The sequence below is a fragment of the Choloepus didactylus genome, chromosome 5 (genome assembly GCF_015220235.1).
Source record: "Choloepus didactylus isolate mChoDid1 chromosome 5, mChoDid1.pri, whole genome shotgun sequence".
Classification (NCBI taxonomy): Eukaryota; Metazoa; Chordata; class Mammalia; order Pilosa; family Megalonychidae; genus Choloepus; species Choloepus didactylus.
In genome coordinates this window covers 63744877-63761151 of record NC_051311.1, presented here as the reverse complement: position 1 = coordinate 63761151, position 16275 = coordinate 63744877, and the positions used below count along the sequence as shown (strand labels likewise).

Here is a 16275-nt window from a genome sequence, read left to right as displayed (position 1 = left end):
AGATATATATTTCAGTGCTAACTGCATTCACAATGTTGTTACCATCACCACCAACCATTACCAGAACATTTCCATCATTCCAAACAAGAACCTTGTACATTTTAAGCCTTAACTTTCCATTCCTTATCCCCACCCTGTCCCTTGGTAACCTATATTCTAGATTCTGACTCTATGAGTTTGCTTATTCTAATTGTTTCAAGTCAGTGAGATCATACAATAGTCGTCCTTTTGTGTCTGGCTTATTTCATGCAACATGGTATCTTCAAGATTCATCCAAGTTGTATGTATCAGGACTTCATTCTTCTTTATGGCTGAATAAGATTCAATTGTATGTATATACCACATTTTATTTATCTCTTCATCATTGATGGACACACATTGCTTCCATCTTCTGGCAGTTGTTAATAACACTGCTGTGAACATCAGTATGAAAATACCTTTTTGAGTCTCTGCTTTCAATTATTTTGGGTATATACCCAGAACAACACTTGTAAAGTTATCCATTTTTTTTAATAGCAGTCATTCTAATGGATGTGAAATGGTATCTTGTAGTTTTGATTTGCATTTCCCTAATGGCTAGTGATGTTGAGCATCTTTTCATGTGCTTTTTTGACCATTTGTATATCTTTGGAGATAAGTCTGTTCAAGTCTTTTGCCCATTTTTTTAAAATACATTTTTTATTGTGAAATTTAACATGTATCCATAACAGTGATAACTTTCGAAGTATGATTTAACAAGTAGTTAGAGAGCAAATTTCAAAGAATGTTATGCTTTTGCCCATTTTTAAATTAGATGTCTTTTTGTTAAGTTGAAGGATTTCTATATACATTCTGGATATTAATTCTTTATCAAATATGTGGTTTCCAAATACCTTCTCCCATTGTGTAGGTTGTCATTTTACTTTCATGATCAAGTCCTTTGAGTAACAAAGGTTTGATGAGGTCCCATTTATCTATTTTTTCTTTTGTTGCTTGTGTTTTGGGTTTAAAGTCTAAGAAACCATTGCCTAATACAAGGTCCTGAAGATGTTGCCCTATGTTTTCTTCTGGGAGTTTGATACTTCTAGCTCTTATATTTAGGTTTTCGATCTATTTTGAGTTGATTTTTGTATATGGTGTGAGGGAGAGGGCCTCCAACTTCTTTTTTGCAAATGGAGATCCAATTATCCCAGTACTATTTGTTGAAGAGACGATTTTTTCCCTATTGAGTGGTCTTTGCCACCTTGTCAAAAATCAGTTGGCTATAAATGTGAGGGCTGATTTCTGAGCTCTCAATTCTATTACATTGGTCTATATGTCTGTCCTTGGGCCAGTACCATGCTGTTTTGATTAATATGGCTTTGTAATAAGTTTTAAGACTGGGAAGTGTGAGTCCTTCAACTTCATACTTCCTTTTTAAGATGGCTTTAGATAGTTGGGGCCACTTACCCTTCCAAAGAAATTTAATGATTGGCTTTTCCATTTATGCAAAGAGGGTTTTTGGAATTTTGATTGGGATCACACTGACTCTATAAATTGCTTTGGGAAGCACTGACATCTTAATGATATTTAGTATTCCAATCCATGAACAAGGAACATCCTTCCCTTTATTTAGGTCTTCTTTAATTTATTTTAGCTTTGGTTGTAGTTTTCTGTGTACAAGTCCTTTATATCCTTGATTAGATACTCAATGGGGCTTTGATACCGATTATCCTAACATTTACGGAATATTTTCTATGGGTCAGGCATTGTTGCCAGGCTTTATATAGATTAATTCATTTAATTTCCAGGTAAGGACTGTTACTATCCCATGTAGCAGTTGAGGAAACCGAAGCACAGAAAGATTAAAGGACTCACCCAATGCCCCCAACCAACAAGTGGTAGCGCTTGGGACATCAAGCAGTGTGATTTCAAAACCTGAGTCTCTCCTAATGACAGTGTGAGAGAGGGTTCACCAAAAACAAGGCAGAAAAACAGATGAAACTGATATAACAAAGGACCAAAAATTCCTGCAGGCTGAACCATAAAGTAAGTTTTAAAGTGTCTGCCTAGGGCCGGCTAGCATGACACCATCCCCACCTTCCCTGCCCCTCCCCCGAGGGACCACAGAGAGCCGGGAAAGTAGGGGAAAGGTCGCGGCCGGAGTCGACTTGGATCCTCCCTTCCCCTCGGCCAGAAACTCCCGTTCCATCCCTTTTCTGCAGAGCCCACAGAGCTGTGGGAGTTCCGTGGCTCTCTCCCATCCGGCCCAGGCCCTCGACCGAGGCACACGGGACCGAGCTCAGTGGGCCTGCCTTGGGTCATCGCTACCCGCGAGCTTTGTCCTAATACCTTTCCTCCCCTTGAAAAAGGCAGTGGAGCCCCGACATAATTCCCTTACAGGGTGGCGTAAATGTCCCCAAGGGGCTTTCGTACTCCGGGTATCTCCCCATGACTCTTATTTTCTGAGATCCCATGACTCTTATTTTCTGAGATCCCACGTTTGGCGCGTTCACTACAGGGCATCTTCGGTTGGGGGTGGAGCTTGTTTATTAAGGCTCCCTAGACCCCAAATCTAGGCGTAAGACCGGACTGTGACTTCCTAGGTCTTCGGTTCAAGCTGAAAGCAACCTCAAAAATCACTGAGTGACTAATGCTCTAATTTTAGCTGAGGAAACTGAGGCCCAATGAGTACAGGTGACTTGCCCATACACAGCATAGACACCAGGGCCAGATGAGTATTTCCCATTTTCCTAAACAGCATGAAACACTCACAGGGAACAGAATTTAAGACGAGGCAAAATGGCCTTACCATTCCACCGATACCGATGGCAAATTAAACCTCAGGACTTGGAACTGGCGGCAGTGGTGGTGGTGTCTGGCTGGAACCTTGGTACCTCAAAGAGATGAAAATTCACTCTGGTTCCTTCAGTCCCTGAAATGGGGTAAACATCGGGATGGGGATGGGGGTCTGACAATCGTACTTCGTTGAAATCTCGTGAAGAACCCTTCTCCCGCTGCCTGGACTTCATTCGATATGAGGGTGCTTAGACTGGGTCACCTCAGAAGTGTGTGTTTTCCACCAACTTGGTCTGGGGGTAAATGCTTTCTGACTTCTTGAACAGTTTTCTACAGCAGAAAGAGGCGGTCGAAGTTAATACACACGTCTGGTAACACTCCAGACCTCAGTGACTCAGAGCCACACCGCAAAGCGTCTTCAGAAACAGCTCCTTTGACGAGCGACAGCAACACAATACCCAACCCCCAACTCCCTCGCCTTGCTGGCGGGGCCCTCGTACGTGCGTCAGGACGCGTGCGTGCTGTTCGAGTGCGCATGCGCCTCCCTTGGCGGGGCGGGGTCTGGCATATAAACGGGCGGTGCAGGGGACGGCCTGGGACGGCGCTTTCCGGCGGGCTGGTTTTGTGTCTTCTGAGAGCCCTGTCGTTTAAAAACCCGCGCTGCACTGTGGCAGGTTTTCTTTTCAACGGCTGCACGGCTGCTAGTGGACCACTCCCGGCCCTTCCGTCTCAAGGTGAGCGGCCTTGTGGGTTTCCCCAGTTCCCTTCGCTTCCCGGCCCAAACCTCCAGGCTGAGCTCCCGGGCTGGCGCTGCGCGGCCAGGAACCGCTCTTCTCACCCAGGTCCGCACCCGGGGTTTCCAGGCAGCCGCCCCAACCCAGGTTTTTTTCAGGGATGGCCCTGTCTAGGACTATGAGCCTGTGGGTCCACGTGGCCGACCGCATCCTCGCCAGTCCTGAGTCGTCTGTGTCATGCCCTCCCAAAGCACCCGTAACGTTTTCCTGTCACAGCAGTTAGTGTGCTGTTGTGTGGTGACTGCCTGTCTTCTTGCCGGTCTCGCCCCTAGACTGTGAGCTCCATGAGGGCAGGATTCGTGTCTGCAGGATTTCTGTGTGGTCATAGTACGTTGCAGGGGACCCAACACATTATAGCGTTTAGGGTATATTTGTTGAAGGAGTGGACTTGATGGATGGGACCCTCTCAGAGTTCTTTTGATTTTCAAAAGGCTTATGGTTAACTCAAATCCTACCGAGATGTGGAGAAGACTTCTAGATCGTGGCTTTCTCAAGAGCATGTTCTTCTGTCTCCCCTCCCTCCAACAAAAGTATTTGGTCTATATGTCAGGAAGATCATTTGTCCCTGGACTGCAGTGCAGGGACTGCGTATTGCACCTGGCAGGAGCAGAGTCTTCAGAAATAAATTATGAAGTGACCTTGAATTAGTCCAAGAAGCAAGACTAGTCCTGCAACCATAGAGTTTACGGTATAAATACATTTGGAGGTTCTGTTGTGGAAGAATGTCCACTGGTCCCTGTCTCCTGGCTGGTTAAGCCTTTACATTAGCTCCTTGGAGAGAGAAGGGTAAGGGACAGATGCTAGCATATCCCAGAAGGCTGTAGATCATCATCTCCTCTCTTTCCTCAGGATCCAGAGCCCTCCGGAAACAGAAGGCAGCTCTATCCGCTCTGCAAAAGAGTGGGATCCTTTCAGCCATGAAGCATATGTTGAACCTCTACTTCTTGGGTGTGGTGCTGACCCTGCTGTCCATCTTCTTTAGACTGATGGAGCCACTGGGAAATTTACTTGAAGGCCCATCGCCTGGGAGCTCCTGGACTACCAGAGGTCAACTAGTCGGCACAGAGCCCCCCAAGGGCCTTCCAGACCATCAGTCTCAGCCCAGAGGGGTGCAATAAGACCTCCGTCTGCCATAACCTTGGAACACTGGTCTAAACATGTCCAGCCAGGTGTCCCAGTTCCTAGGCAGATGAGCTTGGGATATCAGTGTTATCAGAGAACTGACCGTTACTAGGCCCTTGAAGGTCCTCTCTTTCTCAATAATCCTTACCTTAGAAAAAGAGCCTGTTTAACCCAGAAGTGTGAATGGGTTGCTTATGACTGTGGGGTGGTGTGATCTCAATCTTCTCCCCAAGGTCTATTATGTACTTTGCTGCCCTGGACATTGTGACTCTGCCTTTTCTCAGATGGGCCTAGTGCTGCAATTTCAACTGTTGGGAAATGGTGATGTTATTGATCCTACTCCTTAAAGGTCCTGCAAGAGCTGCCTTTGGACCTGGGTGTCTTTCAATAGTCAGTTGATTTGGTGTTTGGTCTTTCTTTCGTGAGAGCTTCTCTGGGTTTGAATAACAGAGGTTTGTGGGTTGGCTGTGGGGAAGGGGGAGGATGTGGTATGTATTCATTGTCTACTTCTTGTTTTATGTTTCTAAGCCCTTCCTCCAACATAGTGTGTATTGTATATGTGTGTTTTGGTCAGAAGTGGGAGCAAAGCCTGCCCAGGACATGGGCATGATAGCCACCATGTGGCTTAAAAGAATTTTTCTAAAACAATAAAGTTGAATATATGTTTTCACTATGTGTCATGTTGATTTTTGCCCTTAGAATTAGTGGTAGTTAAGGGTCTTCATTCCTAGATCTGAGTTTTAACATCTTAAAGTGCTTATATAGTTTCCTTTGAAACAAGAAAGTGCTTAAAGCACTTTGTTTAAAACATAAGGTCAGTAAACCTCTGAATTTGGAGGCAGGGCCATTGGGCCTGCCCTGTATCAACCAGTTACCTGAGCTCTGAGGCCAAGACTATTAAAGTCCTCTCTTGATTTTATCCATCTTGAAAGAAGAAAAATCATTTCATCCAACCCTCTTACCTCCAGTCTGAGGCCCTTGGCTTTTTTCTTCTGTACTCTTAAATGTCATTTAGTTGTCCATCAGAATGATTGCTTAATTCTGATTGTTCTCAAGGTAAGCTGGAAAAATGTCCACAGATCACAGATGATTATTTCTGCTCTTTCCCCCAGATCTAAGCAGCTTGGCCTTTACTTACTCAAAAATGGAGGTTTTGTTTTTTTTTTGTATCTGATACACCTCCATTCCCTACCCAAAGTGCAAGCATTTCACTTCTCTGCTTGTGGTAATATATCTATTTATACTCTCATCTTGGTATGTGCGTCATCTTATGTATGATGGGTTGGATATATTTTTTTACCAGAGGGTAGGAATTGTCTGTGGTGTTTTTTAACTTTTTATTGTAGTAATATATATAACTGAAAATTTCCCATTTTAACCAAACTCACATGTACAATTTGGTGGTATTAATTACATTCACAATATTGTGCTACCATCACCAACATGTACTTGGCTTTTTTTTTTCCTAGAAAAATACTGTTCACTGGTTAATTTTTCCAAACAAGCAATAGGCTATTTACAAATAAGCAGATCTCCAAGATTTACGTTAGAATGGCAATCCTATCATTGTTTGAAATCTAAATGAAAAAAAAATCATCAAAGCACATTTGATGTGTGAGTTTAAAACAAATTTTATTATGTAATGACAGATTCCTTTTACTTCTGTGTCCCCAAAATTGCCAATGAACATTTTTTCTTTTAAATCTTCATTTTATTGAGATATATTCACATACCATGCAGTCATACAAAACAAATTGTATATTCAGTTGTTCACAGTACCATTACATAGTTGTACATTCATCACCTAAATCAATCCCTAACACCTTCATTAGCACACACACAAAAATAACAAGAATAATAATTAAAGTGAAAAAGAGCAGTTAAAGTAAAAAAGAACACTGGGTACCTTTGTCTGTCTGTTTGTTTGTTTCCTTCCCCTATTTTTCTACTCATCCATCCATAAACTAGACAAAGGGGAGTGTGGTCCTTATGGCTTTCACAGTCCCATTGTCACCCCTCATAAGCTACATTTTTATACAATTGTCTTCGAGATTCATGGGTTCTGGGTTGTAGTTTGATAGTTTCAGGTATCTACCACCAGCTACCCCAATTCTTTAGAACCTAGAAAGGGTTGTCTAAATTGTGTGTAAGAATGCCCACCAGAGTGACCTCTTGGCTCCTTTTGGAATCTCTCTGCCACTGAAGCTTATTTCATTTCCTTTCACATCCCCCTTTTGGTCAAGAAGATGTTCTCCATCCCACGATGCCGGGTCTACATTCCTCCCCGGGAGTCATATTCCACGTTGCCAGGGAGATTCACTTCCCTGGGTGTCTGATCCCACGTAGGGGGGAGGGCAGTGATTTCACCTTTCAAGTTGGCTTAGGTAGAGAGAGAGGGCCACATCTGAGCAACAAAGAGGCATTCGGGAGGAGGCTCTTAGGCACAATTATAGGGAGGCCTAGCCTCTCCTTTGCAGCAACAGTCTTCCCAAGGGTAAATCCTGTGGTAGAGGGCTCAACCCATCAAACCACCAGTCCCCTATGTCTGTGGTCATGTTAGCAACCACTGAGGTGGGGTAGGCCAATACCCCTGCATTCTCCACAGGCTCCTCAAGGGGGCTCTACGTTTTTTTAACTTGTTTTTTTTTTTTTTAACATTTTTTTTTTTTAAATCAAAGATTTCGCTGATCTCAGCAGTTCGATGTGTTCATGAGTGTTGTATGAAGTATGCCCAAAGTCAGATTGCTCTGTGGTGTCCAGTCCACACAGTTCCTGGCTTTCTACCTACTTTCCTGGAGGAGTAACTAAAACATACAGCTCACCAATCCGCCATCTTGCCCCGCCTCTGTCAATGAACATTTAATATTTAGTAAAGCAGTAAGGAATGTAAAACTTAAGGAAAAGCAATGACAAAATGATGGTAAGATAAGTTAAATAGAAACAAATACAAAAAGCTGAAATTGTATTGAGGATATTTCATAAATTATCATGATGTGAATCTTGGATTTCTGTATTTTTTCCTTTGACTATACTTACTATGCTTATTAGTAAAATTTTCTATCTTACAACTTCAAAAAAAAAAAAAACTTAAGGATGGGAGTGTTCTCTAAAGGAAATTTTGGAGCTCAGTTTACTGCAAATAAAACATTAAACGGTGAGTGAACAACCCTGGTTAGTATAAATATTAAAAGCTAACGGGTACTCCAGGAATTGCAGAGTTCAAAACAATGGATATTAAATAAATTAAAGGTACTTCAGATACAAAGGAGAAAACAAAACAGTAATTAACGAATGAAATAGCCACCTCCATCAACATAATGCAGACAGAAAGTATGAAGTGAACAAAACCAGTGAACTTGGCTTTCTATCTGTGATTTCAGGCAGTTTCATGTGTCAGTGGCACATGTATTGTCTACAGCCCTTTTCTAAACAATACTTCTTAAATTGGATATATTTTCTCATTCTCATGCTACTGACTAATTTGGGGTCTTTTGAGCTCTTAGTTGGAGAGTTGCACTTTAAGTCTCATCCCCAAGCCATTTAGTTTAATTTAAATGATTTAGTGGGTGCTACAACCATAATGAAGTCTTTGTTCTAAGATAATTTAATCCACTCAGGGATTTCATCAGTGGATGTGATGGTCAAGCCACTGTTTTGATCCTTCCCACAAATAGGTTGACCCATACTCCGGTTTGCTTGGGAGAGGGATTTCCTGGGACGCAGAACTTCCGGTGCTAAAACTGGGACAGTGCTGGGCAAACCGGGACAATTAGTCCTGACTTGCAAGATGTAGTCTGAATTGGCTTTTGTCACTCCAAACATTTTCCAGTTTTATCTATCATCAGTTAGAGCTGAGAAGCCATTGCTCCAGGCAACCCTGCAAGCCTACGCGTTTCTGTAGTCTCTAGTTCCCTTAGGCCTGCTTGCAAGCCGGCCAGGTTTCTAAGTTCATCTCTGCTTGTGGTGCTTTGCCAATGGCAACCAACAGTAACCCATTCAGACTCAGAAAATTCTGTTCTCTGACTGCTTCTCCTAGATCTATAAGCTTATTAAAGTATTTGTCTTCCAAGTTACTGCAGGTAACAGTTTAACCAAATATTTTGCTACTACATAACATGGGCTGCCATCTTTCTAGCTTCCAATAAGATCTTTTTGCTGCCTTCTATCTGTTAATTCATACATATTAGGGGTTTTGTTTGTTTGTTTGTTGATATGTAACATCCCTTCTAGTTTCCAATTTCTGTATCAGTCATTTAGGTTATGCTGCAACTACCCTAAAATCTCAACAGCTTAGAAGAGATTTATTTCTTAGTTCATGTTACCTATCCATCATGGGTCAGCTGGGGGTTCTGCTCCAAATTGTCCTCCCTTTGGGATCTAGACTAATGGATTCTGGAATAAAAAGAGACTCAAGGGCCCCATCTGTCTGGGCAGAAAATGGACTAAAGATGGTCAGATGCCCAGTTTATCGAGGAAGATTGTGGAATTTCAACCTGATGTGGCTGAATGGAATTCTGCTTGGGGGTAGGTAGATGTAATGAGTATATTCCACCTATGGGCAGGATAGTGATCTGTCATTAGTGGAGTCACTAATGTTCTCCAAATATTTCTGCCCCCACCTTCTAGGCACATGGTAGAATTGTATGTCTGACACCTTGTGGTTGGATGAGGCCATTAATTAATTCCAGCCAATGAGTTGTACATGAAAGTGACTCGTGCAATTCCAGATGGAAGTATTTAAGTTCTTGTTTAAGAACCTCCAAAGCTCTCTTTCCCTCTGCTGCCATGACCAGCAATGTTTCAGATGGAACTGTTCCATTAGGGTAGGTCTTGTAGTGAGGTTACCATGGAGCAGCACTCTTAGCCAAACCATGATGAACAAGTACTATAAATGAGGAATAAATTTTTGTTATTATTAAGTTACTGGGGTTTGGGGGTTTTTTTGTTACTACAGTATAACTTAGCCTGTTCTTACTGATTTATTGCACACAGCACCTACTGGTTGCCAGGTGTGGAATAAGAGCTCATGATTACCTGCCTCAGATAACTTACAATACAGTAAAGGGGGCAGTGGGGGGAAGCATGTAAATAAATAAAATATGTCATGATTCTATGATAGAAATATGTGGACAGTGGGGACATAAAGTCATTTGTGGGCAAGCAAGGGATGTTAAGAAAAAGCTTCTTAGAAGATCTGGATTTTTAAAAATGAATAGGTTTTGGAGATTTATCCCAGGAATGTAAAGGTGGTTCAACTTATGAAAATCAATGTAATACACCACACTAGTAGAATGATGGGAAAAACCACATGATCTCTCAAGATACAGAAAAGGCATTTGAAACACTTTCTCAAACAAACACTCAGAAAACTAGGAATAGAAGGGGATTTCCTCAATATGAAAAAGGGCATATATGAAAAGCCCAAAGCTAATTTCATACTCAATGGTAAAAGATTGAAAGCTTCATCTCTAAGAACAGGAACAAGACAAGGATGCCCACTGTCACACTGTTATTCAACATTGTACTGGAAGTTCTATCTAGAGCAATTAAGCCAGGAAAAGAAATAAAAGGCATCCAAATTGGAAAGGAAGAAGTAAAACTATCTATTCACAGATGACATGATTCCATGTGTAGAAAATCCCAAATAATACACAAGAAAGCTGCTAGAGCTAATAAAAAAATTCAGCAAAGTTTCAGGGTACAAGATCAACCTGCAAAAATCAGCTGTGTTCCTATACACCAGCAATGAACAATCAAAAAAGGGAATTAAGAAAAATTCCATTTACAATAGCATCAAAAAGAATAAAATACTTATGAATAAATTTAGTCAGGGAGGTGAAAACTTGTACACTGAAAATTGCATAATATTGCTGAGAGAAATTAAAGACCCAAGTAAATGGAAAGACATCCTGTGTTTCTGGATTAGAAGGCTTACTATTTTTATATTAATAATTGTTAATTGTTAATATTGTTAATTTTGTGTGCCAGGTGGCCTAGTTATTAAACTTTCACTCCCTCTTCACCAGACATCTGTCTTGACTGACATGTGTTGCTTTTCAAGGTAGGGTATGTTTTAGCAAGCCTTGGATTTCTTTTGGATGTGACAATGCCAAGAGTGCCCTGTAGGCAGTCCAGTTTTACTCAGATTATAATACATTAAGACTGGTTAATTAAAGCAGGGAAAGGGAAATAAAGTTCCTCAAAGTGCACAGAATACACTTTATTAACATATGTTAAATAAAATAAATTTAGGTACCTCTATGTCTCCCACTTGGAAATTAATGATGGATTGTAACATTCTAGTCAAGGTTCTACAAAAATGGTAAATAAATAAATAAATAAATAACCTATTTTTACTTTAATCCAATGTCTCCCAAATTTAGTTAGCATAGAGCTCTTTTTTCATGGAAGATACTTTGGGAACCCTGGAGTGAAGGATAAAATAGTAAGACCCAACATTAGTGCTTGGTAATGTAGGGAGAGAAAGGACACTGAATATTATTATGGGAAAATATGACATTCATATCTGCTCATGAGGAAAGTATTTTAAACTCATCTTCCAACCAGGAAGAACTCCTACCATCAACGAAACATGGGGTTGGGGGGTGGAGTTGGGGAGAAAGATAATCTGCCATAGCCACAGAGAGCAGGAGAATGCTGAACTTGCAGAAAAAGCAGAGAGCTAAAGGTGCAGGACTGTCTCTTGTTGGAGAGACAGAAAGCATTGCACTGCCAGAGCCAGTAATTGCAGAAAAAATTAGAGGGAAGCCTTCCAAAAATCAATAGAGAAGAACTCAATACTTCAAGACTGCATGAACAAAGGTTAGACTTACGAATAAGGCCTCAAAACAGGCAAAGGCTGGGACTAGGTGATAATGTACAAAAGGGAATCAAGACCAGGTCAGAACTAGTCACTTAGGTGCACACGAGTTAAATGTTATCCCTAATTCTAAGTGAAGTGACAATGAAGTGTGATTTGAACAGCAAGGCTGACCTTAGTACCTACTATATATTATAGTTTATTGTATATAAATTATAATAGGTGAATATGTCAAATAACCTGTATTTTCATCTCAGAACAAAGTACTTTTCTCAACTAGATAAATTCCTGAGTTAAATAAACCCAAGAGTTAAAATCTGAATAGATCAGTGACTATAAAAGAGATTGAAAATGTAACCCAAGGTATCATTCAAGAATGGCACCCAGCCCGGAATATTTTATTCAGTGACTTCTACCAAAACTTGAAGAAACAGGTGATGTTTGTGTGTTTTTAAAAAATTTTCCTAGGGCTGGGGGACGTGATGGAAAGCTGTCCAATTCACTTTGCTATACTAGTATACCCTGATGCCAAAACAGAATAACAAGGACGGTACCCTTTCAAAAAAAAAAAAAAAAGGCAGAAATGACAATACTAAAGTGATTTACAGATTAAACACAATCTTGATAAAAATCCCAGCAGCCTTTGTGCAGAAATGGAAAAATTCACCAACCATCAAATTCATAAGGAATGACAAGGGACTCCAAATCACCAAAACCTTCTTAAAAAAGAAGAACAAAGTTGGAGGATTCACACTTTGCAATTTGAAATTTACTACTAAGCTACAGTAATCAAAACAATATACTTTGTACAGGTTAGTGTGAAATACCAATACATCCCAAAGTAATTTGGGCAGAGAATAAAAACATATTTGCAGGGCCCCCCTTAGAACTGGGGGAAAGTACAGAAATATTAAACTTCCCCACCTGGGGAATTACTGATATTCTTATAAGCATTGAGAACTACCAATTTAGTAGGCTGAACCCTTGATCTTGGGGTTTGCCCTTTTGAAGCTTGTTACTGCAAAGGAGAGGCTAAGCCTGATTATAATTATGCCTAAGAGTCTATCCCAGAGAACCTCTTTTGTTGCTCAGATGTGGCCTCTCTCTCTCTCAGCCCTCTTGGCAGATAAGCTCACTGCCCTTCCCCTGACATGGGACATGACTCCCAGAAGTGTAAATCTCCCTGGCAATGTGGGACATGACTCCTGGGGATGAGCCTGGACCCGGCATTGTGGGATTGAGAAAATCTTCTTGACCAAAAGGGGGATGTGAAATGAAACAAAATAAGTTTCAATAGCTGAGAGATTTCAAGTGGAGTTGAGAGGACATTCTGGAGGGTATTCTTATGCACTACATAGATATTGTTTTGTAGTTTTTAGTATATTGGAATAGTTAGAAGGAAATGCCTGAAATTGTCAAACTGCAACCCAATAGCCTTGATTCTTGAAGATGATTGTGTAACTATGTAGCTTACAGGGTGTAACTATGTGATTGTGAAAACATTGTGGTTCACCCTCCCTTTAAGCAGTGTATGGACAAATGAATAGATAAATGGAGACAAAAATTAAATAAAAAATAGGGTGGGATGGGGAGATGGGATGTTTTAGTTGTTCTTTTTTACTTTTATTTTCATTCTTTTATTTTTGAAGTAATGAAAATGTTCAAAAATTGATTGTGGTGATGAATGCACAACTATATGATGGTACTGTGAACAATTGATTGTACATTGTGGATGATTGTATAGTATATGAATATACCTCAATAAAACTGAATTAAAAAAAACAAAACAACGTACTGGCATAAGGACTGACAAATAGACCAATAGAACAGAATTGAGAGTTCAGAAATAAAACCTCGTGTCTATGACCAATTGATTTTCAACAAGGTGTCAAGTCCATTCAATGGGGAAAGAATAGTCTCTTCAACAAATGGTTCTGGGAAAACTGAATATCCAAATGCAAAAGAATGAAAGTGGACCCCTACCTTACACCATAGACAAAAATTAAGTCAAAATGGATCAATACATAAATTTAAGGTGTAAAACTGTAACACTCTTAGAAGAAAATGTAGATATAAATCTTCGTGACCTTGGATTAGGCGATATGTTCTTAGATATGATACCTAAAGCATGAGCAACAAAAGAAAAAAATTCAATAAATTAGACTTCATAAAAACATAAAACTTTTGCGTATCAAAGGACATTATCAAGAAAGTGAAAAAGACAAACTCAGAATGAGAGAAAATATTTGCAAATCATATATCTGATTAGAGTTCAACATCCAGAATGTATAAAGAGCTCCTACAGCTCAATAACCCAATTAAAAGTAGGCAAAGGACTTGAGTAGACATTTCGCCAAAGAAGATATACAAAAGGCCAATAAGCACATGAAAAGATGCTCAACATCATTAATCATTAGGGAAATGCAAATGAAAAGCACAGTGGAATACCACTTCACACACACTAGGATGGCTGTTGTTAAAAAGAATGGGAAGGATGTGGAGATGTAGAGAAATAGGAATTCTTGTGTGTTGCTGTTTGGAATATAAAATTGTTCAGCCACTTTGGAGAACTGTTTTGGGGGGTTCCTCAGAAAGTTAAGTAGAGAATTACCACATGACCCGGCAATTCTATTTCTAGGTATGTATCCAAAAGAATTGAAAACAGGGACTTGAACAGCCATTTATATACCAATGTTCATAGCAGCATTATTTACAAAAGCCAAAAGGTGGAAGTAACCTAACTGTTCATCAGTGGATGAATGGATAAGCAAAATGTGATATATTCATTCAGCCATAAAAAGGAATGTAGTTCTGATATATGATAAAACATGGATGAACCTTGAAGATCATTAAATTAAGCCAGACATAAAATGACAAATATTGTATGATTTCACTGATAGGAAATATGTAGAATAAGCAAATTCATAGAGACAGAGAATGGATTACAGGTTACCAGGGATTATGGTTGGAGCGAATGGGAAGTTATTGCCTGATAGGTGCAGGGTTTCTGTTTGGGGTGATGAAAAGTTTTGGTAATGGATGGTTATGTTGGTAGCACAATATTGTGACTGTAATTAATATCATTGAATTGGACACCTGATAGTGGTTAAAATGGGAAATTTTACATTGTATATATATGTTACCACATTACAAATTTTTTTTAAACCAAAAAACAAAATTTCATTAACTTTTGAAATAGGAAATATACCTAGTACGAAATTCAAAAGAAACACGTGTATACAGTGAAAATTAAGTCTCCCTTCTACTCAGGCACCCAGTTTCGCGTCTCAAAGGCTATCACTGTTACCAGTGTTTTAAACATTTTTCTTGACATGTTCTATGCATATTTAGGTTGTGTTTTCATAAGGTAATTTAATGTCTTGCTTTTTTACATAACAATATCATGGGCGGTTGTTGCATATTATTAGAGAGCGGCCTGAATTTTTTTTGATAGCTGCATGGTATTCCATTGTATAGATATATGACAATTCGTTTAATCAGGCCCTCAGATGATGGATATCTAAGCTTCATTCAAAGCAATGTATTGCACCATGGGGCCTACTGTTTCTGCCACCCTCCTCCTGGCTCCAAAGGTGTTAAGTGCTTTCTTGCTTCTCTGGGTGTTCAAAATTCAGTATTTCCTGTTCCAAATTGTCCCATCTTCAGTGAGAGCATCCTTCTTTTCCTGATTTTACAGTTGCCGTTCATAGCACAGCAACTGTCACAAAATACTCTGTAAATATTGGATTCATTTCCACAGACTGGTTAATTTCAGTCACTATGTGCCAGGAAAAAAGAAAAGAAAAGGTTTGTGGGCCTGATGGCCAAGTTAAGAAAGAATTTCCCAGTGGAAGGAACACAGTAAGCAAGAGTATGGAGATGAACCTCCACACAGCACATTTAGAAAACTCCAAGTACAAATTTTAAATCCCCTAGTCATGATTAGCTTGAAGCTTGAACTCTAGTGCCATCTAGTGGAATTTTCTAAGGAAGAAGGGAATACGGATTTTAAATTACATGCTGTGTAATGCTTTATGAATTTGAAAGGCTGTGACTAAAATTTAAGAAAGATATCAGAATATTAAGGGCTGGAAGGACCTCATATATGATCTAGCTTCGCACTGTCCTTTAAAAATATAATGCAAGCCGCATAGTTTTAAATGTTCTAGTAGTCACATTAAAAAAGAACAGAAACTTGAACATATTTTATTTAATCCAACATATTCAAATGTTATAATTTCAACATGTAATCAACATAAAATTATTAATGATATATTTTACATCCTTTTTTTTGGTATTAATTCTTCAAAATCTGGTGTGTGTTTTATACTTACAACACATTCCAATTTGGATTAGCCACATTTTAAGTGCTCAATAGCCACATGTGTATAGTGCAGATCTAGCCTAATCTTTACATTTTGCTGCTGGGAAAACAGATGGAAGGAGACTAAGTGACTTAGACAATAATATTGAGCTAATTGGTGGTCAATTCCCAGTATGTGGCTCTTTTCTCTATATTATTCCCTCCCCCCTTATTTTTTTGACCTTTTAAAATGCAGTGTAGCAAAGCATGTCAGTGATGAGCTAATTATTTTTAAGCCCTGAGGCAATTCTTTCGTGGACCCATGTTTTTTTGTTGTTCTTGAAGAAAGCCTACAGTGAATAAATTTAAAATTATAAAATGGGTATAGCTTATAAGAATGTGTGTATGCTGCTCTGCCCATAGACCCTCAATAATGCCTTAAAGACTTGATTTGCTTTTTATAGCAAAAATATACCAAA

At 39.6% G+C, this 16275-nt stretch overlaps 1 protein-coding gene across 1 annotated transcript; it reads left to right on the top strand.

Moving 5' to 3' along the window:
• The first annotated feature begins 3342 nt into the window (after positions 1–3342).
• Positions 3343–5343, top strand: HILPDA (hypoxia inducible lipid droplet associated). Its single transcript, XM_037836227.1, has 2 exons — positions 3343–3491; positions 4401–5343. The coding sequence occupies exon 2, from the start codon at positions 4469–4471 to the stop codon at positions 4667–4669; it is 201 nt and encodes a 66-aa protein (XP_037692155.1). The 5' UTR covers positions 3343–3491; positions 4401–4468; the 3' UTR covers positions 4670–5343.
• Positions 5344–16275: the final 10932 nt, after the last annotated feature.

Bases quoted from the DNA above. Each gene is read 5' to 3' on its own strand.
- HILPDA (XM_037836227.1), top strand. From the start codon at position 4,469: ATGAAGCATATGTTGAACCTCTACTTCTTGGGTGTGGTGCTGACCCTG.